This window comes from Magallana gigas, chromosome 6 (genome assembly GCF_963853765.1).
Source record: "Magallana gigas chromosome 6, xbMagGiga1.1, whole genome shotgun sequence".
Classification (NCBI taxonomy): Eukaryota; Metazoa; Mollusca; class Bivalvia; order Ostreida; family Ostreidae; genus Magallana; species Magallana gigas.
In genome coordinates this window covers 9,312,785-9,335,123 of record NC_088858.1, presented here as the reverse complement: position 1 = coordinate 9,335,123, position 22,339 = coordinate 9,312,785, and the positions used below count along the sequence as shown (strand labels likewise).

Genomic DNA, 22,339 nt, shown 5'->3' with positions numbered 1-22,339 from the left:
TGTCATTAGAAATATTAAGAGATGTATCGATTCACGATCAGTCACCGTACAAACTCATAAAACCATAAAACAAAGGCGATTCCATTAAAGATGAGTGTTCATTCAGTGATATATCAGTCAATTGCTGATGAAATGTTTGGGAAGTTTTCATCCAACAAATATACGAGTAAAAGCGAGTTTAAAATGACATCATAATATCTGGCTTGACGTTGATCTATGTTCCACCATCGGCGTTAAAATCAGACGTTCAGTATGAACATTTCTGTCTATCATACAACTTGCATTTATCCCAAATCATTTGCATTTTTGTTTTTCATCTCGCCATCTTGTATAGTTTAAATTAGTTTTATCTTATTAAAACATTATGTACGTATGTTACCTATACCCATACAATTATGGGTAAATTTGTACGACTTTTGTTAAAAAAGGATAAAAATAGTACATTATCAAAGTAAAAGAATAAGCATAAAGTATCAGCTCTTCTTGATATAACTATAGATGGATTGAATTACTAACTTCTGTTTTTTGTCCAATTAATGTTCGACACTAATATAAAAGTAAATGTATACATTATTAATTATATGCATTTTTAAATTCAGATTCCGTTCGAACATGTAAAATTGTATGTGTATTTGCTTACGGAGATACAATGTACACTGCATATTCAATTTAATCGCTTTGCTTTGTAAATAAAGAACCACAAGTAATTTTAGTTTTAATTTTATTCAACTTGAATTGATAGCATCCTAGTAATAAATCACACCATACATTATATTATGGCGCACTCAGTTCAAATTGAGACATATTTGTATAAAATCGTTTGACAGATTCATTGTCCAAATACCAACATATTCCGTCACCGAACTCTTTTGTAGTTGCCTTGAGAACCGTTTGAGACCCACTCGTTGATGTTATCTCTATGTAGGTAACAAAACCACCAGACTCCATTATAATGTCAACAAACTTGCCGCCGTACTCTTTCCAAATAGCTACAATAGCAAAAGAAAAATGCAAAAATTCAAAGTAATAAATGCTCTATGATTTATTGGATTACTCAGAATTCTTTCTTTTCTATTCATTAGTAATTATTATTGTTGTATTTTCTTTGTGTGTGCTAGCTTTTTGCACATTCATACGTTTGATCTTTGAAACAACTATGATTTGTAGTTTCTAAGAGTATTTTTATAACTAGACTTCTCCATTTTAAGATAAGCGGTGAATTTGTAAACTCAAAATGCTAGACATCTGAAATAATTATGATGTTTGCATTCGTAAATTAAAAAAAAATAGTTTCTTCTGATATGCTTTAAATTTGTAATATTGTACAGTGTAGTTTATACCCACCTAAAACTCCGTTCAAGTTGGTTCGTGTTTTTGAAAAAGTTGCTAAGAACTGTAAGCCAAGAGGGGTGTTTTTAACAGCCACTGAAGTTGTGCCAAGGCGTTTCTGGTAAACAGATGCTTTAGTAACATCAGTAGGGTCGGCATCAATTGACGTACTCTGTTCATCAAAAACAGTGACTCTCTCAATCATGTTTGTTCCAAATCGGCCATGCAGGGAATAACCTATGATAAAATTAAAAAAAAACATATACAGCAGAACTAAATCACTATTTTTGCATTGAGTGGTGCAAACTTTTAAGTAGGATATACATGTACATAAAAATAAACCACATACAAATTTTCATAGAATAGTAATCGTGTTTTCTATAATAAAGTGGATAAGGTCACACTACCTGTTGTAGGCACTGACATGTCGATTAGGTTGTACAGTTTGCCGGACACCATGGGCAGATCGAAACATAATGGTTTTGTCAGCCCCGGCAGGGTAACTCCAAAGGATGGCACCTGCGATTTTTCTACAAAGATGACCAAAATCTATTGCATATGGATTCTAATTGCGTCCTTTTTTAAAGAAATAACTGATATTCTAAGTTTTTCTTGTTGTAAATATTCTGTGCGTGCAGTATCGATCAATCGATTTTGTCTTCAAAACAAAGAGTATATTCCATAAGACAAGTAATTGATCCAGATATTTACCTAATTTTCTTGGAGAAGGGGGCGGTGGTGTAGGTGAAGTGGGTCTTTGAGTTGTAGTAGTATATATAGGAGTTGTTGTTGTTGTTGTTGTTGTAGTGGTTCCAAAGCGAGGCTGGGTTATTGTCATAAAGGGTGGACTCGTCGGTAAGAAGTTGTTTGCATTGAAGAAAGAACCTTCAATGCAAGTTTAATTCAAATAAAGAAACTAAACAGATAGCTATTAAACACTTATATAAAAGCTATAGTCCGTTAGGGATATAATACCCCAAATGGGATGTAGATTTGAAGTACAAAAAATTATATTTTCATTTCGCCAAAAATATATCAATTCCGCGTTAGAAAAGATAAAAAGTAACAATTTTTGGGGGGAAAAGGGTTTTCTGCAACCCCACTGTTCAGGAGACTGATCCAACAGTATAACCAAAATACTCTTGTAGATCAGCCTGACAAACTATCATTTAATAGCTTATAGGAAAACTTGCTGGCCAAAAGTTGTTGCATTTGATATGAATATGTGCTGATTTATTTTAAAAATAACCAAAATAAAAATTTTATTTATTAAATTTTTTTCGCACTTCAAGTTTTTGTCTCAAATTACCATAATATCTTATCACGTAGATTTGTCCAAACCTGTTCAACTGAATTTCTCTACGGTTTTACAGTTATCCTCTAAATCTAAACATAAATAAATGTATGCTAAGCATAAAAATTATGCATTTTAATTAATAAACGACAGATGTTATAATAGCCTAATCTGCAATCATCCAATGTTGAAAAATGACCTCAAATGATTTTTTTTTTAGTCAAGTTCTTTGCTAACTGAATAAGTATTTTAGTTAAAAACAGGATGTTTTGAAATACACTCTCTAAACTCGGAATTACCATGTCAAAATAACAACGGCAGACATTTTAACGAACATATGCTCCGTTTGTTATTGGTTTGTACTTTAGTCGAAAGTCAAAGGTAAAAAAATTGTCTCAGATCGATATTGTCTCATATTTTCCAGAACTTGTAATTCAGAGCGAATATCATAATTTGCTAAAACTGATGTTATGTTGATAAAACAAACCGGAATAGATGGTGTAAATTCAAAGATTAAATTTCAATGGCAGCTCTCATAGCGGCGGGAAATTCAAATTTAAATTCTTGATTTATTCATTGTTCCAGGTTTTATTTTTAATGAAAATAATTGCTATTTACAATTATAAATATAAAGTCTATATTTTAATTCTATAAAAAAAAAACCTCTTGATGAATTATTTTACTATTGTTAACCGATTTACATTCGTTTTATGAAAATCATTACCTTTAGCATTCGACATTGGAGGAGCAGCTGCTGAAAAAATATAATGTTACAATGTATCTCTTTTTTTAACGTAATAGAATTTCAAGATAATTATTCAACAGGTTCGATAAAAACTAATGTGAGTCTCGAGTTTTTTTCATTAAAATATTACAAGGTTTCTTGAAAAGAAAAAAAAAGGATTATTGATGAGTCAAAGTAAATTTTCCCATACGTATTTAATCAGTTTCAAGCAATATATTACATGCTTTAAAATATTATCTCAAGTAAATTTTACATCAGTTCTATTTTCGGTTCGTAGAGAATAATAGGTTTTCATAGTTTTTAGCTTAAAAGAGAGATCAACATTTGTTATATAAAAATCACTCACGGAAAGCCCTCGGTGCTAAAGCCGCCGCTGAAAAAACAACTTTACAGTAATATATCTTTCTAAATATGATAGCATTACAAGGTAATTATTCAACAGGTTCGATAAACAAGAGGCCCAGGGGCCACATTCCTCACCTGAGCAACAATTGCCTTAATTCTGATCAAATTAGCATTACAGTATTAAAATATATTGACAACTAAGTACAGTAGATCTTGCTAAAAAAAAATTGAAAATCTGCCAACTTTTATCCACCTCTTTTTTTTGGTAAATACCAAGCCCCTTTTGTTGTTGTACCTGTAAGACGATTTTTCTCTATACCCCCCCCCCCCCCCCATTTTGTGGCCCCACTTTTCTCTAGGGAATCATGGTTTCATCAAACTTACATGTAAATCTGCATAACCTGTGCTTTCACACAAAGTACTGAGTTTTGGACCAAAAACTTTCCCAGAATATTTTCAAAGATTTTCTTTATATAATCCTATGTAAAATTTCAAACCGCCATCACGGCCTACCACTAGGGACTGTGATTTTGCAATCATGAATGTACACTACCTGAAGATGCCTCTACACAAGTTTAAACTTTTCTGGCCAAATAATCTTTAAAAAGAAGAATTTTAAAGATTTTCTCTATATATTCCTATGTAATAATTCATCCCCTATTGTGGCCTCACCTTACCCTGGACTATTATTTAAACAAACTTGTACTATCTAATCTTATTTATACGATATGGGGATGCTTCCACTCAAATTTGGGCTTTCCTGGCCTAATAGTTTTGAGAAGAAGATTTTTAAAGATTTTCTCTATATATAAACATTTCTCCCCCATTATGGCCCCGCCCTACCCCCAGGGACTATAATTTGAATAATCTTAAATCTACATTATCTGAGGATAGTTACACGCCAATTTGAGCTTTCTTAGACAAATAGTTTTTAAAAGAACTTTTTTAAAAGATTTTCTCTATATATTCCTGTATAAAAATTTATCCCCGAATTGTGGCTCCGCCCTACCCCTTACATTACCTGAGGATACCTCCATACAAGTTTAAGCTTTTCAGGCCGAAAAGATTTTGAGTAGATTTTTGAAAAATACCAACAAATTTTCAATGATTCTCAATTATCTCCCTTTTAAAGAGGGCGTGGCCCTTCATTTGAACAAACTTGAATCCCCTTCAACTAGTGATGCTTTGTGCCAAATTTAGTTGAAATCTGCCCAGTGGTTCTTGAGAAGAAGATGAAAATGTGAAAAGTTTACAACGACGACAACGACAGACAACGGACAAATTTTGATCAGAAAAGCTCACTTTGGCTCAGGTGAGCTAAGAAACACATGCAACTTACGGGTTTTTCCGATCAAATATTACAATGCGTCATAAAAAGAAAAAAAATACTGATGAGTCATTCTCTCCATTTTAACTTTATCAATTTAAAGCATTACACTACATACTATGAAAATATATTTTCTCAAGTTTATGTTCTATCAGTTTCATGTAGATTGTTACTATGACACTTTTTCGTCCTTGGATTAAAATAACTTTGATAAATCATTTTTTCATTCTTAACAAATGGTGGTGATTTCATCAAAGATTTGAAAACTGACAGGCAAATAAATTCAAGTCATATACATGTATGATTATCTGTGGAAAATTAATAAAAACCCTCTGTTACAACACACTTTGAATAAATTACGCACTTTGAATTTTTTTTTAAAGTGCGTTAATTTTGGGACCAAGTCAACGAACTTTGAATATATTTTTTCTAAGTGCGTTGATATCGTCGATATTAACGCTCTTTGAAAATAAATGTTCAGGGTTTAGTCGAAATAATATATAGTTTTAGATATAAAAAAAAATTAGTTGTTTTAACCTTGTGTAGCTTAATGTGATAAATTTTAGAAAGAACCCACTACATTTTCAGCTAACTTGATACACAGTTTCTCGATTAGATTTGTATTCCTTTTCTCATAAGCTTACGTAGTTTGACAATTTACATAAAGAACAACTCGGGAGATTTGAATTATCCAAATATGACATAAACTGTATCGCTTAGCAAGTGCATTTTCCTTTTTTTCGTGTATGCAGCAAACTTACTAATTACATGTATCTGGTACATTGTGCTGTGCCGGAAACGAAAATCATTTAATTTATTTATTGATAATGGAGATAATGTAGAACATACGTCAACTCTCTTCAACTGCATGTGCTTATAAACAAACATGATGTGAAAAAAAAGAATACGTTAGTTATGGTTATCATTGCAAGAGAAAAAAATAAGTCACACCCTAATGTTTATTTTTAAGTTTATGATAATTTAATGTTTGTCAATGCACATGCAATTTTTTTAAGTGATATTCTTTAAATTAGAATAGGGTCAGTCTATGTTGAAACAGTTATAGATTATATAACAAACCATTGGGTAAATTTTAATTATGCTTAAAAATGTTATTTAACTTCGATATTAACCTTTAAATATAAATAACTTATTATTGGTTTATACACTGTAATAATACATTGTATGCAATATTCATAAATAATGTAATAAATACAGTATGATCTGTTATACAATAGATACATTCCATCAAGTTTAATACAATCATACTAGAGAGACACAATATTAACATACACTGATCCAAAAGGGTGTCCGGCCGGACTCTCCCCTGGAATATTCAATTTTTGTAAAATTACAAAGTGAAATAACAAAAAAATATGCCTCGTCCTCCTAGCATGCTTAATATCCTTTGGACTCGCCACCCCACCCCCCCCCCCTTTTCCACCCCACCCCCGTAAAATATTTTCTTGATTTTTTGGGGTATTTTTTGGATCCGCAAATTATTAGTAAATGATAAATTGTTAGGATTTTATGAAAATTAGTTAATTTTAGTACAAAGAGCCAATCGTATATTGAACTAAATTGTAATTTCACATCTAATTACGTAGATTATATACACTAATCATACCTCTGTGAATATTCTCTATGTATAATAACAAAGAAAAAACATGCTATTCTATCTAACCGTGAAAAAGTTTCAGTGCTATTTGCAGTCATCGAAGCATTTCATTTCCCTCGTTTTTAAACGCGGAACACCTCTGACGTTATCAGATCGCTTCATTAAATTCAAAGTCCGATAACTCGAATTTGTTTATCATCAAGAAATTCTGCATCACCGACAAATAAAGATTGTTTTGGTATAATAAAACACATATTTACTTACTTTTCGGACGATAGCAAGTTTGTTGTGAAATAGTTGCTATCTTGGGGGACAATAAACTTGCTATCGTCCTCATAGCCAGTAAATAGGTATATACTATTTACTATTAATCGTCCTTTTAGCCAGTAAATAGTATATTAACAGAGGTATAATAAAAATATTTGTCTTCCAAAGTTGCATAATGCACAATTATTTAGACCATTCTGTATATAGATATACAAGTAAAAACTTTGTACCCCGAACCATAGACATAAATAACATCTCTGCCAGAAAATATTATTTATCCATATAGTATCTTATGATATTTTACCCATATTTACTGAATATAACGAGTATTATCTATTAACCGTTGCTATGTACACAGACACTATAAATTTGATGTAAACAGAGACATAAATAATATTAATGTCTCTGATGTAAACAAGTATAGTGATGTAGAAAATTTAAGTTTCATGCCAATTATATTAGAAACTTAGAAGGTTCATCGTATTGCAAGCTAGTGGGTTTTTATAAGAGCCTTAAATGTATGCATGTTGCAAGTTCAGAAATATTTTCAATCTGACTCACAAAAGGAGGGTTTACGTTGTCTTCGAAAATTTCCTGTTAAAGAAAATAGAGGAACTTGGTCATCTATGTTAAACAAGGATCAGATAGAAGGACCGTCTTATCATAATAACACCTTTCCATATGGAGGCACAATGCACCGTTTTCTGAGTATAAAGGAAGTAAACGTTATATCAGCCAATCATTATCTGAGTTTTGTAGCACCATATAAGATATCCAAGCAGATGCTATCCAAGCATAAAAAATTAACCTTATTGAATAGCATCATATACCAATTTTACAGTTATATAACACAATCAATGGTGACAGTTAAAACATAACAGAATTTTTAAAAAGGACAGAAAGGATATTACTTACGAAATCTGTTTCGGGGTGGACCTCTTTTTGCTTTAAATCAAAGATGCAATCTTTTACTTTAAAATCATTATTTTTACATATTTTGTTTAAATAATGTTGAGTTTTAAGTCTTGCCTTTGCATTAAATACTTTTTGATCAAAATTAGAAAACTTCAAATTTTACAATACACTAAATGTAATAATAATGATTATTTATTATATTCAACCGGAAGCTCTTAATTTTTATATCTTGCTTAAATTGATATAAAGTACACTGCTAAATATGTTCTCTCTCCATCTCTCTCTCTCTCTCACACACACACACACACACCCACACACATGATGCAAGCATTTCAAGCCATTATTTAATAACCAATCGCCCTTGTTGTCTTGACATAAGAAAGTTTCAACTGTGTTGAGCATATGCATGGAGTATTTCAACTTTAACCAGCTGAATTCAGTATTTTGATCATAAATGAAATTCTAAAAATGCACCATCAATCATTTTGAGTAAAAGTTACAATATGTTTATTAACAAAAATACCTTTGGTAGATTTGCTTACAAAGACAGGTAAGCATCAACATCATCTTGCAAATGAAATAGTGTTTGTAACTTACCAAATACATTTTGCACCGCCATGTTTTCTGAAAGAAGGAAAAACCATTTTAGAAACATCGAGCATTTACCTCGATTATAATAATACATATACAACGAAAAAAACATTGGTAGTTTGAATAAGACTTACGCACTCCAAAGGCACTTGAACCTGTAACAATTAATATTAACTCGATTATTATCTTTAGGTAGATTAATTAAATGTTTACATTAGTAACCATGAAACAATATATAACAACACTGTAAACGAAATTCATAAAACTAGCATAGATCGATAACTTTCATGTAAGCGATAATCAATTCAATTTTAGGCAATATACATCTACTGAAAGTGTATCCTTAAATCACAATTCTTGTATTAAATAATACCAATGTTGTCTTAATCATAATAGAAAATTTGAATCGTGTTTAATTGAATCATAAAATTAAAATTAAAATTTAACCAAGTATGAATATTTTTATATATAATTTTAAAGATTTTCTTTATATATTCCTATGTAAAAATTCAAACCGCCATCACGGCCCCGCCCTACCACTAGGGACTGTGATTTTGCAAACTTGAATTTACACTACCCGAGGTTGCCTCTACACAAATTTAAGCTTTTCTGGCCAAATAGTCTTTAAAAAGAAGATTTTTAAAGATTTTCTCTATATATTCCTATGTAAAAATTCATCCCCCATTGTGGCCTCATCCTACCCCTGGACTACTATTTAAACAAACTTGAATCTATACGATCTGGGGATGCTTCCACTCAAATTGGGGCTTTCCTGGCCTAATAGTTTTGAGAAGAAGATTTTTAAAGATTTTCTCTATATATAAAAATTAATCCCCCATTGTGGCCCCACCCTACCCCCAGGGACCATGATTTGAACAAACTTGAATCTACATTATCTGAGGATGGTTACACGCCTATTTGAGCTTTCTTGGCCAACTAGTTTTTAAAAGAAATTTTTTTAAAGATTTTCTCTATATATTATAAATTTATAAATTTATCCCCCAATTGTGGCCCCACCCTATCCCCGGGGACCATGAACAAACTTGAATATATTCCTATTCCTATTACATATTCCTATGTAAAAATCCATTCCCCCATTGTGGCCCCACCATACCTGCAGGGACTATGATTTGAACAAACTTGCATCTACACTACCTGAGGATGCTTCCACTTTAACTTTTTGATTTTCTCTATATATTCCTATGTAAAACTTGATCCCCCAATTGTGGCCCCACCCTACCCCCGGGGACAATGATTTGAACAAACTTGAATCTACACTACCGGAGGATGCTCCCATTTTAATTTGTCAATGAGCTTTTCTGGCCTGATAGTTTTTGAGAAGAAGATTTTCTCTATATATTCCTATGTAAAACTTGATCACCTTCTTGTGGCCCCTCCCTACCCCCAGGGACCATAATTTGAACAAACTTGAATCTACACTACCTGAGGATGCCTCCACACAAGTTTAAGTTTTTCAGGCCAACTAGTTTTTGAGAAGAAGATTTTGGAAAAAATACCAACAAATTTTCAATAATTCTCAATTATCTCCCCTTTAAAGATGGCGTGGCCCTTCATTTGAATAAACTTGAATCCCCTTCATCTAGTTGTGCTTTGTGCCAAATTTGGTTGAAATCCGCTCATTGGTTCTTGAGAAGAAGATGAAAATGTGAAAAGTTTACAACGACAACGACAGACAACGGGCAAATTGTGATCAGAAAAGCTCACTTTAGCCTTTGGCTCAGATGAGCTAAAAATGCTCAAGATTAACTTACTAAGTGACATGCCGCGGCCTCCTGAAAGAAAGAAATGAATCAGAAAAAAGTTTCATTATTCATTTTCAATTATTGATTTTAGATACATGACCATAATTTTAAACATAATTCAAATGATTTTTTTAATTACATGCACAGTGTAAACATTGTACATTTCGTGTATGTGTGTGGGGTGTACATGGTACAAGCATAATTCGCTGTATTTTCTTGGAGTTTGGACCGATTCACTATTAGTTCATGACAGATAAAGTAAATCGTGCATTTTAATTCTGCACTCAAAAGCAGGGTTGGAAGGTTTAAGGGGAGGTTAAAAATCTTCAATTAAGGGCCAGTCGCCAATGTTGTCTTTATCATAATAGAAAATTTAAATCCTGTTTAATTGAATCATAAAATTAAAATTTAACCTGGTATGAATTTAATAATTTGAATAAAAAGATACATCTGCATAACTGTCCCATAGAAAACAGAGAAACAGTTATTTGGTGTAAAGTAAAGCTGAGGCACAAAACAGCATAATTTACCCAAACTTTCAATCAAGGGAATACGTCAAAATGGCCATAAAGTCATTAATCCAATTCTTATCAAAATCTAGCAAAATAAAAATGTGTCTAAATTGAACTTACTACGTGCTTGTGGAAATGACATACCACCTGTAGAAAGAAAAAAACCCAGAAACGTTTATCCCCATGTTACTTTAAAGAATTATAGATACACGTGTATTAGATAAGATTGGAATTATCATGTTAAATACTGTAGATTCCTAATAAATGTAAATCGCAAGGAATTAACATCCGCGTAAATCGCGAGAAGCACATCTCACAAATTTGATACAATCGCTTTTATTTTTAGAATAAACTCAACAAAACTTCTAAGTGTTACTCTGCTAAATAAAATTATTTCAAAATGAAATAATGTGAAATATTTAACATTTCGTATCTAATATGTGTTTTCACGAAAAGCACCGATAAAATATGACAACAACAAATAAAATCAATTATCTGTGACAAAACATTAAAACATCAAATTTGCATTTTTCTGCGCATGTTTTATTGTGATTGACAATTTTTTGGTGATGAATGTTAATAAAATCTAAGCTAAATTCAACCAAACCGGAAGAGTTTGTGTCATTTAGCAAAGGTCAAGGTCTCGGGTCGCAGTCTGAGGTCAAAGTCAATGCATCATCCTGAAGTATTTGAAAATTGGTTGGAAATCATCATCCCGATACATACAAATACATGTGCTTATATCTTATAGTAAATACATTATACTGGGTGAACACTTACAAGTTTTGTTGAGTGTCGATGTAAACTAAATGAAACTATGTTAAATATCATGCGTTTGCGATTTACTGTTCTCGCCATTTGATGCATATCGCGAAATTAAGTACTCGCGTAAAGTAGAAATCTACAGTACTCTGTTTGTGGACCAACCGACAAACAGACAGTGAGACAGACATACAGCAGCAAAGCTTTATGCCATCCCTTCTTCAGATAGGACATAAATATTGTTGAAAATTGATATCATGTTTAGGTTACCATTAAATGAACCCATATCCATATCCATATTCATATCCGAGCTTTGAACCTCGCTAGGATTTGCTTTGGTCTTGTCTGGCAGCGTAACCACCATGGATGTCAAAGGAGTCACAAACTGATACTACAATTAAGCGGTTGTATATGTGTATTATCATGACGATCACTTTCAAAAATCAAAATATATCCCAAACATTTATTTGGCAATACTGTAAAGAACAAGATAACTGACCTTCAAAACAGCCATTCTATGTCACGTCACAGTAGACGGTGTAAAAATTAAACTTCTTTGATTTTCATTACCTTTATCATTTCATTCGTGAATAACTTCTAACCTTAAGTGAAAGCCGAAGAATCTTTTCGTCTAATTTCGCTATTTCCGTCTGTGAATCCAGGGCATCTTTCTGCTTCAACAACTGCTTAATAGTCATGTAGGCCCAAAGCTTCTCCATGATGCTTGGGTTTCTGGTAGTTACAACAGGTGCAGTGGTTGGAACTGGGAACGGTCGTATTGGGGGCCATGGAAGAATTATACATCTCATTGGAGGCACCTGAAACTCTACCTCTTGATTGCCAATTCCCGTCCCATTTACCATTAGTCCTGTCTGTAATTTTTTAAGATCTTTGACTTTTCCAGAAACAACCATTTCTGAACCCCTGAAATAAGTTTTAAATTCTGTGTTGGTAACTTCTGTGTCGTACAAGGTGCCATCAACGTAGTTAAATTTTACATCCTTGAGAAGAACGGTGGAAATCTCTTTGTAAAATCCCGCTATTTGAAGAGCAGCGTCCGAGTCTTCGTATATTTTTCTGGCAAAACCATTGTTTTGCGCTGCAACTCTTTTTACAATGTCAAAATCAGCCCCTCTTCCAAACGCGAGGCTAAAGATTGGAATATCTGCTTCATTCTCCTTTTTCAAATTGTTCAGGATGCGTTCAGTGTTTGTTTCACCTACAGTGGCCTCTCCATCTGTAAGAAAAACTAAGACCGGGGCACGTCCGTTGTTTCCACTTATCTGAGTAAGTTTCTGAATTCCGTCTCTTAATCCCAGATCTATATTTGTTCCTGAAATAAACAGAGTAAATAGCTTTATGCCAGTCCTCGGAATATCTTATGCTTAGTGAAATGACCAATGTGCATTATTTGAGTAAAATTTCTTACATCATGATATATATACATCTATCGAGTATGATTCCCTCTATTTCTTACGGAAAACTTATAGTCAATAGAAACAACCAGACTGAAATCGTTATTCGATTGGTCCAAACCCACACCGACCTTAGAAAAATCCAACAGGAGACGATTTGGCTGTTTCTTTTAGCTGACGTACTGAGGTATATTACCAGTAATTTAGTTAATTTTACTTAGTTTTTACAATAAATTTATCAATTTTTTAAAAGAAAGATGTAAAAATAAACAATATATTACATGCTTTGATGATTCATGCGGGTTATAAAAGTAGCGATCATTGCAGAAAAAAATTACATAATCTGCTAATGCGGATTATGTATTTTTTTGCAAAGCAAGGCATTTTTTGTTTTAAATGTACACTGAGATCGTCTTTTTAATTAACATATGTCAGTAAAGGAAGATAATATAAATATCATTTGGTACAATAGTACCAAATGTTTTTATTTAAATTCGTATTTATTTTATAGATATTGAGAATTATTTCATTAATTTCGTTGATTGCATTTGATGGATGAACTATCGGTCATGATTACAAAGAATGTTAAATTTGAAATATGTTGGTTGTCTAAAGTTTCAGTAGTCTCTCTGTACCATGTATGTGGGGTTTATTTTATACTAAATCACGATAGGCATTGTACTAGTACCTTAAAAGGAATTTGGTATCTTTATAAACATTAACAAATAATTCATGTCTGAATTAAAAACAATTACATGCGCAAATATTCAATGAATGAAGTTCCGTCCATACCTCCACCGGCGTGTGTATTCCTTATGTAATTTTTAGCATCGTTGATATTTTCAGGTGTAACCTGAACAAAGTCTGTTTTCCAATAACTTAAATTAGAATCAAAAGCTATGATCATTATCTTGTCATCTGCCTTCACATCATCTAGATTTTTTTTCATTGAGTCTTGGAGTTGGGTCATTTTTGTCCCTCCCATTGATCCACTTTTGTCCAAAACAAACACAATGTCCATCGGCATTGGTTTGACCCCTTCTGGTGCTAGGAAATGAACAAAGTACCCGTCCATAAACTGCAAATAACCACGAATAAGCATTAGGAAAAGTGAAATTGTTTCCATTTATGTAGAATTGCTCATATATATAAGGTGGTATGGGACACATGTCGATATCAGTGCAGATAAAAGTTAAAAATGGTTTACTTTCACGAGTTTAGAATGTTCAAATTTAACAATATTTGGTAAAAATGTTTGACATTTTTTTAAAGGTATCAACTATAAAAGTCCCAGCGGGATTTGAATTCATGATTACAGATTCGTAGTTAACGTTCAAATTCATTGCGCTACGCTGTTACATGTAGGTAACAATTTTGGGACATAAACATTCCTAAAAATTTTACTGGATTCTATTTTTTTGTTTCAATAGGAAGTTTGTCACAACATGTGTCCAATACCACCTTCATTTTTTGTGTTCAAAGAGTCTTTATTTTTTGTTTTAAATGATTTGGATTCATTTCATAACTGATGTGAAAAATTTTAATTTTTCATCCACTTACGATCAAATCTCCTGCGTCGTCGCTTCTGTCCACATCATATTGGACAATGAACTGGCCGGAAATGCCCGACTCCTGCTCGGCTCTTGACGGCTCATATGATACGAAGGCTTTTGTTGGAGAAAGGCGATCAACAACTGCTAGCTCATTGGTTCCTGCAATTGATAATAAAAACAACTGTGTTAGTATATGCACACGTGTGAAGTGAAAAGACGAGCCTTTACATGGTAACCTCAGCGTTAAGAAAAATAGACGATTTTATTAAAAAAGAAAGAGGATTTTTTTTATTTCATGCAAGTATGAACACTGCGGAAGCATACGTAAATTGCGTGAGCGGGTTAATCTGTTTCTTTTTCTTTCTTTTTTTGCAGTGATTGTTACCTTAATGGCAAATTTAAATCACAAAGTTTGCAATATTTCGACTAAATTATTCATATCCAGGTAGTTATTAAGTAAATAAAAGTTATTAAATATATGTTATGTTTATTCCCATAATAAATAAAAGGAGAAGACGATTCTTTCGTGTATGAAAGTTGCAAATATTGCTTTGACGTCTGACGTCAGTCTTTGCAATCCGAGGTTTTCCTTTCGATTGATTCTAAAATACACCACATAGTCATTCTCAAAAGTACAAAACAATCAAGAGGACTGGATACGGTGGTCGGGAAAGTTTTTCAAATTTCAAAGCTAAGTTTAATGGATTTTTTCTATAGTTTACAGGTAGACAAATCATATTTTAGAAGAGTGAACTGATGGTTGATTTTCGACCATCCAGCTAGATCATTACCATAGAAAACATTATTCGTCAGCAGTACGAAGGTATATGGTCACTAAAAGAACACGACTTACTACATAATAATATTTCAGGCGGTTTAATAAAGTTGTATATTCATAAGATGACAAAAATAGAAACAGTTTCATTACAGTCGGATTTCTAGTGAAAAATATAGAAGATTCACAGAAACTGTAGATTTCTGTGAAACATAGTTATTTACCCTCTGATCCATCAGTTAGTAGATCGTTCCTTATTGGTGGAGTCTTGATTGTCGTAATGTTAGTGGTCTCCTTGATTAGGACGTTGATTTTCAGGTCGTCCACTACTTGCCCAGGGTTGATGTATATGACATGGTCATACAGTCCGTTGGTTCTCTTCAGAAGTTCCCGGTATGTCAGTTCGAACGTCACTTTTTCTGTGGCAGCAACGTTGACTTGTATTTGAAATTTGTTGGTTTCTCTTGGTCTGGAAAGAAAATTTACGATGACATGTTTTGTTTAATGACATAATGTCTGTATCGTACTATGTACACTAATTAACTTGCCTGAAAATTTATTTGTTGTTTTGGGGAGTGTTTTTGTTTTTTATTGAGGGGGGGGGGGGGGTCTTGTAATTTATAATTGGTCACCTGCTGTTAATAATCTACACAGCTCAAGATAATCGAGAAAAAAACATAAACGCAAACATAAACTAATGATGAAAGCGATTTGTGACATATATCGTCAAAAACGTTGAATTGTAATATGTAAATTCATGAAATATCTCACAAAAAAGGATTTTTTAATTAATTTAAAAATTGTGACAAATAATGAAAATAATTGCAATTAGTAAATTTCGTGTACCATCATACATGTGTATACTACGGAAACGTATTAGGGCCGCAGAAGTATTTTTTTTTATTAATTTGTTATAACAGATTATCAATTTGTTTTAACAAATTATTAATTTGTTATAACAAATTATCAATTTGTTATAACAAATTATCAATTTGTTAAAACAGATGAGTAATTTGTTATAACAGATTACTAATTTGTTATAGCAAATTGATAATCTGTTATAATAAATTGATAATCTGTTATAACAAATTAATAATCTGTTACAACAAATAAAAAAAAAAATACTGCTGCGGCCCTACGGAAGCCCATCAAGGACCTATCAAAAAATATTTTTGAATTTGATATAACGAATTCTTGAATTTGTTAAAACGAATTTAAATCGTTATAACGAATTTTTGAATCCGTTATAACGAATTAAATTTGTTATAACAAATTTTAGGAATTCGTTTTAACGAATTTTAACAAATTAAATTTGAAATAACGAATTCTTGAATTCGTTTTTTCAAAGTTTTCATTTAAAATAGGTTATTACATATTTTCACACAGTTTGTGATAACAAATTTCATGTTTTGGGGAACAAATTAAACGGGGCGGACTTCATTTGTCCCATATCGGCGTACGACGATTTAAGAACTGCTACATGTATATGTGTAGCAACGCATTTCCACCAAAAATATTATGCAGGATATACAGATTTGTTTCGACGGGTTTCTGCGCAAAATTCCAAAAAATTGTTTAGTCATGCTATTAATTATTAAGCATGTTGATTTATAAAAGGGTACCTGCAGTCCTGCCAATGTCGAACTTATGTCATAGAATTTATTTACCAGAATTTAATGCAAAAACCGCATCGAAATCGATGCAAAAATAATTGGTGATACGAACACTGACCCTAGTGATACAAACACTATGCTATTAAAACATTTAAAAATCCTAATCCGTGGGGGTATTAGGTATTGGGTATTTGGTTAACTTCAAATCTACAGTTTATTTCCTCTCTTCTTTTTTTTTTAGTTTTTACCTGGTCCCAAAACATTCGGAATGGAAGTCTTTGTTAATTCACCTTTTATATCTAAATTTAAGAAAAAGTTTGCTGCGAGTAAACGTGTGCTGAAGGGAGTAGTCTAGCTCGCCCCCCTGCCTCTGCTCCACTCCACACCCCCTCCCCTACTCCGATGCTAAGTGCCTGTTGTTTTCCTGTAACATTGCTCTTTTTTGTTCTCTCAAATACTAATATTTATTCAACATTTTGGTGTAAATCTAATGTACACAGCATTCCTGTTTCTTTTAATGAACATTTGTACTGTTAAAATCGACTTTTTCTAAACTTTTTTAAATTGCGCTAATATCAGTTCGAAGTTCCCTCAAACAACTTTCGAATTTCCTCCCAAACGTTTACCGAAAAGTCGGTACACGCATGCACACATCCTGGTTATAGTGCCTGGTTGTACTATATAAAAAATAGCCTATTCTATACATCGTTCTGATGGAAAGTTGCTTCACGCATGCACATATCCTGGTTATAATGCCTGGCTACATCATATAAAATATAATATTGATATTTTAAAGTGTCCTTTACTGTGATAACCCAGCCCAATGATTTCATAAAAAACGAGCGACACAAAATGGGCGTGTCCTACAGCATAACCGAAAAACAGTATTGGCTGCGCTGCGTAATAATACATAGCATGTGTAATGCATTTAAAAAAACAGTGGTTTTAGAATGTTGTTTTAAAGTGTAGAAATTGGAAATAATATAAATATAAGTATTAAAGTAATAAGGAATCATTCTCTGAATATTACGATTTGATAATTTCGGTCAGAGCGTGGTCAAATCTATCATAAATCCCTTCGAGCTTTATTTGATTTGAACATGTCCCGGCCAAAATCACCTGAGACTAGTATTCTTAAATCAATTCTATTCCAGACAGGTATTTTTTTAAGTATGGCGTAATCTCACGGTTTGGTGATGAAATGAGATGATAATTGCAGGTATATGTTAATAAATCAGCATGCTCATTGATTGATAGCATTAATTAAACAAATATTTGAAATTCTGCACAGAAACCCGTTGAAACAAATCTGTATATATTGTATTTTTGGTGAAATTTCATTTCTAAATATATAACAGTTCTTAAATATTTTGTACCTATCTATGTAGGGATTCTAGCAAAGCTGATAAAGTAAGGTGTCTTTTGGAATTGTTACATCTGTTACCATGGTTATAGCAACAGCTTCATTTACCACTTCGCAGCTTAACCCCGATCAATTGATCGGCGCATTTCGTCGTACGCCGATATGGGACAAATAAAGTCCGTCCCGTTTAATTTGTTCCCCAAAACATGAGACTTGTTACCACAAATTGGGTGAAAATATGTCATAACAGATTTTAAAAAACCGTAATTACGAATTAAAACTTTAAAATAACGAATTCAAGAATTTGTTATTTTAAATTTAATTTGTTATAACGAATTCAAGAATTCGTTATTTCAAATTTAATTTGTAAAAACAGATTTTAAAATTTGAAATAACGAATTCAGCGAATTTGTTATAACATATTAAATTCGTTAAAACGAATTCCTAAAATTTGTTATAACAAATTTAATTCGTTATAACGGATTCAACAATTCGTTATAACGATTTAAATTCGTTTTAACAAATTCAAGAATTCGTTATATCAAATTCAAAAATATTTTTTGATAGGTCCTAAATTGGCTTCCGTACTAATACGCTTCCGTACTTCCGTAATATATACAGGATTTTTTTGGTTCCAAAATTGAGAAAAATAATAACATGAAGTTGCAAGGTTAGAAGATCTTCAATTATCTACAGGATATGGGAAGCTACACGAATGCTTTTACAAAGAAGGACAGCAATGCATTTGCTTAATTCTTTGTATCGAAAGCTTATCCTGCAGAAAAAAATTAAATCAAATGAAACGTTTTCCATATTGATTTAAATAAAATGTTATATAAATAAGGATCAGGAAAGTTTACTCTAGAATAGACTTTCCAATTAGGAATCTTTGGAGTGGAATTTCTCGCTGGAAATCTAACTATTGCAGATGGTTTTCCGAAAAGAAAAATTAGTTTTACTCTTTTACATATATCCTGCATACCATCGTTGAATCTAAGATATACATTTTAGAATATGCGCTTTAAATTGTTTTTCTTAAAGCTGAAAACATTTTTTGGCCTGGTCAGTGTCTTATTATCCATTATATCAAAACAAAAGATTTCAGTATATTTCTACTTACTGAGTTCATTTCAAAGTAAAGTAGGAAATATAACTTTAGAGTTTACCTACAATTTCCCTTAAAAAGACGGCTATGGAGAGGATTTCCTATGACTTGGAAAACCAATTCTAAAGTGGAATTCCCAAGAGATCTTTCTATAATATAGGTTCAATTATATACAAACAGTATTTTCCCATAATTAATCAAGGATTAGAACTGCAAAATTTCAATTCCATTTTTTTTAAACGACGTCTGTTTTCTATTTGTTTGAAATGTGATTAAATGTGTTTTTTAAGTTTGATGGGGAAAAAAATAATTCCAATACACAAGAATCACAAACAAGACTTACTTGGCAACAATATGTCCTGCACTTTGACCTTTGGATTTTGCAGCTTCAAATTCCTGTTTGGCCTGTTCTTTTTCTTTAACTTTTCCCTCAATTTCCTTCCCATTTATAGTTCTATTTCAAAATGGTGAAAGTTTCAAAGTCTGCCAATATTTTTTTCAATGGATTGTGAGCTGATTATCAAATGGGACTCTTGTTGATCATACTTACAATTTAAAAGCGGTTATAAAGGCCTCATTGGGAAGGGTTAAGTCAAACAGGGCTTCGCTTGCAGTTGGCTCTTTATTAACTACCTTACTGGTAACAACCGTCTTAGCAAAGCGGTAGTCTATTTCAGACGACACATGAAGAAAATATATCTATTGAAAAACAAAATGTGTTTGTAAAACTGGTGAAAGTTAAAACGTAGAATTCGTCGGGTTTTTCTTTTTTATATGGAGTAACATTTTAAAATATAGCAACATCAACTGAAGTAATTCAAACCTCTGTACTTTGTATTCTCAAGAACGCCGTATGCATATAAAGCCATTATTGTCTTTGTATATCTGATGCACATGATTCAGGTAGCATTGTAAAAAGCAGTAGTAAAACAAAACAAAATATACACCTGTTGGCATTAAAAGTTACGTTTACGTTTATATATTCACCTAGAATTTAATAGTTTTGCTTCATATCAATTGGCTTTTTTAAATTTTCAAGATTTTTGAAAGGGACATGGTATGATCAACAAATGAATGTCAGTCGTTGAGTTATCAGCAAGATACAGAGCTCACAATTCTTATTCATGTTACCAAGAAAACATTTCCTAGCGTTTGTTAAAGTTATTTTACATCTAAACCAGGAATTTTCTTTTCAACATTCAAAATGTAAACAAAACATGAGATGAGCAGCGAATTGTGAGCTTCGATCTCGCTTAAAACTCGACGACTGACACTCAAATTTTGGTTGACTATCAGAAACACCTTAATGAAGCATAATGATTGTAAACATTAAAAATGGAAAAAATAAATTTTGACCAAATCTTGACCATGCCCCTTTAAGAGTCTTAAAAGGTAAGGGTGCATCTTTTGATAAGCATGCTGATTATATGACATGATTACTCGAATATTAGTATATAATCATGAATGTCCTACCTCTGGTGACTTAGCTTGAGACGAAACAAAACAGAAAAGTAACACTGCAATAATACAGAGATCCCGCATATTCTCTGATTCTAAACTGAAAAATATTATTGTCATACTAGAAGTCGGTCCATATTTATATGCAATATTTTTGCACGTGTTGCAAAACAATTGAGAAAAATCCGCCTCTGGAAACCCCCCTGGATGTTTTTGTGACGTATCGCACGTCAGACTATTTTAAATGGTCATTAATTATATTCGCACCGGTGATGTTGGCCTTGTTTACATTTCGTGATTTATTCTTTTTTACATGGAGTTGTGTGCAAACTGTGACATAAAATTGTGAATCTTCAAATAACAATCACTGTCCTTATGGACATTGTCAACAAAATTAACAAAATTCAAACACCCTACCATGTTGTCTTAAATCTTAAGTATGAAAGTAAAACTATCCAGGCTCGTGTAGAGTATTTTGTACTTTTAAGACTGGGTTATTTATTTCAGTGTTAAGAAAAAGTCGAGCTTGGAATGATATTCATTTGTTTTTATTTAAGATTTTTTTAAAAACCCGTTAAGTTAATTTCGTTTATTGCTAGTTGAACTAAAATTATACATGTATTTCAATTCCCACAATAAATGTCAACTTTTAATGTTCAAGGTCATAATTTAAAGGAAACTCTATTTCTTACTGACCAGTGCTCATCCATTATGTAATTGTCGATGGTTTTTTTTAAACTTATTTACAATACTTTTCAACAATAATACGATTTATTATTTAGGTGCGAGCAAAAGTACATGTAGTTTGGCCTGGAAAATCCCTGTTATTTTTATTTTTATTTTTACGGCTCAATCCCATCGAAAAAAAACTCGCATTTTTGCATTAGAATAATAAATTTAAAGAAAAAGATACTACATAAAAGAAATATAGTTTTTGATATAAACAAAAAAAAAGGCATTGTAACAGCGTTTAGTTAGTTTGCATCCGTTCCGTTGATTAACGATGTTGATTTGGCGTGTCATCAACTGATTAATTCCTTCCCATTAGTTTCACTTTGAATCGTGATTCAGTTTTGTTATTTTTTTTCAGTCGTATCATGCACGGAAAATCAATCGTTGCAGAATTTGATATGTTGTTTTGTGGATATTTTAATTTCTTTCTATCTTTAAAATAATTTTTAATTGGTTCTCTGATTGAAAGTTCGTTGCTCAACGTCTCAATAAGACTATTTCCTTTATTTCTTTTACGTGACCCTGTCTTAATGTTTTGCTGCACAAGTCAATTTCCGATGATGGTTCAATGATCAAGCGTTCAGATTCTGATTGATTACAGACAGTTCTTGGCTTGATGATAATGTGTTTAATTAAACGATTTATACATGTAACATGCTGGCTCTAAATACGAGTACCTATCCGATGTGTTCTGAGTTTTCTTTAACTGACGTTAAGGCCTTTGGATTTGCAAACATTGTTTTTCCACTTTCACTGGTTAGAATGCTTAGCTAGGTATATCATTTCTATATAATAAAAGTTATAGAGTTCTAAACGAAGCGATAAGCTCAAAATTCTTGTCAATTAATTAAACAAGG

General features: G+C 32.2%; 1 protein-coding gene across 10 annotated transcripts; it reads right to left on the bottom strand.

The window, feature by feature from the left end:
• Nucleotides 1-703: 703 nt before the first annotated feature.
• LOC105334552 (inter-alpha-trypsin inhibitor heavy chain H3) lies at nucleotides 704-20,922 on the bottom strand. Of its 10 annotated transcripts, none has more exons than XM_034470749.2 (20): nucleotides 20,766-20,922; nucleotides 19,843-19,991; nucleotides 19,636-19,746; nucleotides 15,436-15,680; nucleotides 14,444-14,595; nucleotides 13,676-13,961; nucleotides 12,071-12,801; nucleotides 11,739-11,859; nucleotides 10,827-10,853; nucleotides 10,204-10,224; nucleotides 8,566-8,586; nucleotides 8,438-8,464; nucleotides 7,841-7,870; nucleotides 7,487-7,519; nucleotides 3,715-3,741; nucleotides 3,348-3,377; nucleotides 2,041-2,214; nucleotides 1,737-1,859; nucleotides 1,345-1,566; nucleotides 704-989 (listed from the first exon to the last, which is right to left on the bottom strand). In XM_034470749.2, exons 1-20 carry the CDS (start codon nucleotides 20,868-20,870, stop codon nucleotides 775-777), a joined length of 2,850 nt encoding a protein of 949 aa, XP_034326640.2. In that variant the 5' UTR covers nucleotides 20,871-20,922; the 3' UTR covers nucleotides 704-774. The 10 variants fall into 10 exon arrangements, with proteins under 10 accessions (XP_034326640.2, XP_034326641.2, XP_034326644.2 ...); XM_034470750.2 differs by having other exon boundaries at nucleotides 3,348-3,374; XM_034470753.2 differs by lacking the exon at nucleotides 7,487-7,519.
• Between the last annotated feature and the right edge of the window lie 1,417 nt (nucleotides 20,923-22,339).

What these genes read in the sequence shown, in the direction of transcription:
- LOC105334552 (XM_034470749.2), bottom strand. Translation starts at nt 20,870, where the DNA reads ATGACAATAATATTTTTCAGTTTAGAATCAGAGAATATGCGGGATCTC. An exon ending in CTCAAGCTAAGTCACCAGAG is followed by an intron (nt 19,992 to 20,765) that starts GTAGGACATTCA and finishes GTTTTTCAATAG; the next exon opens with ATATATTTTCTTCATGTGTC. An exon ending in TTCTTCGGCTTTCACTTAAG is followed by an intron (nt 11,860 to 12,070) that starts GTTAGAAGTTAT and finishes GCTTAATTGTAG; the next exon opens with TATCAGTTTGTGACTCCTTT.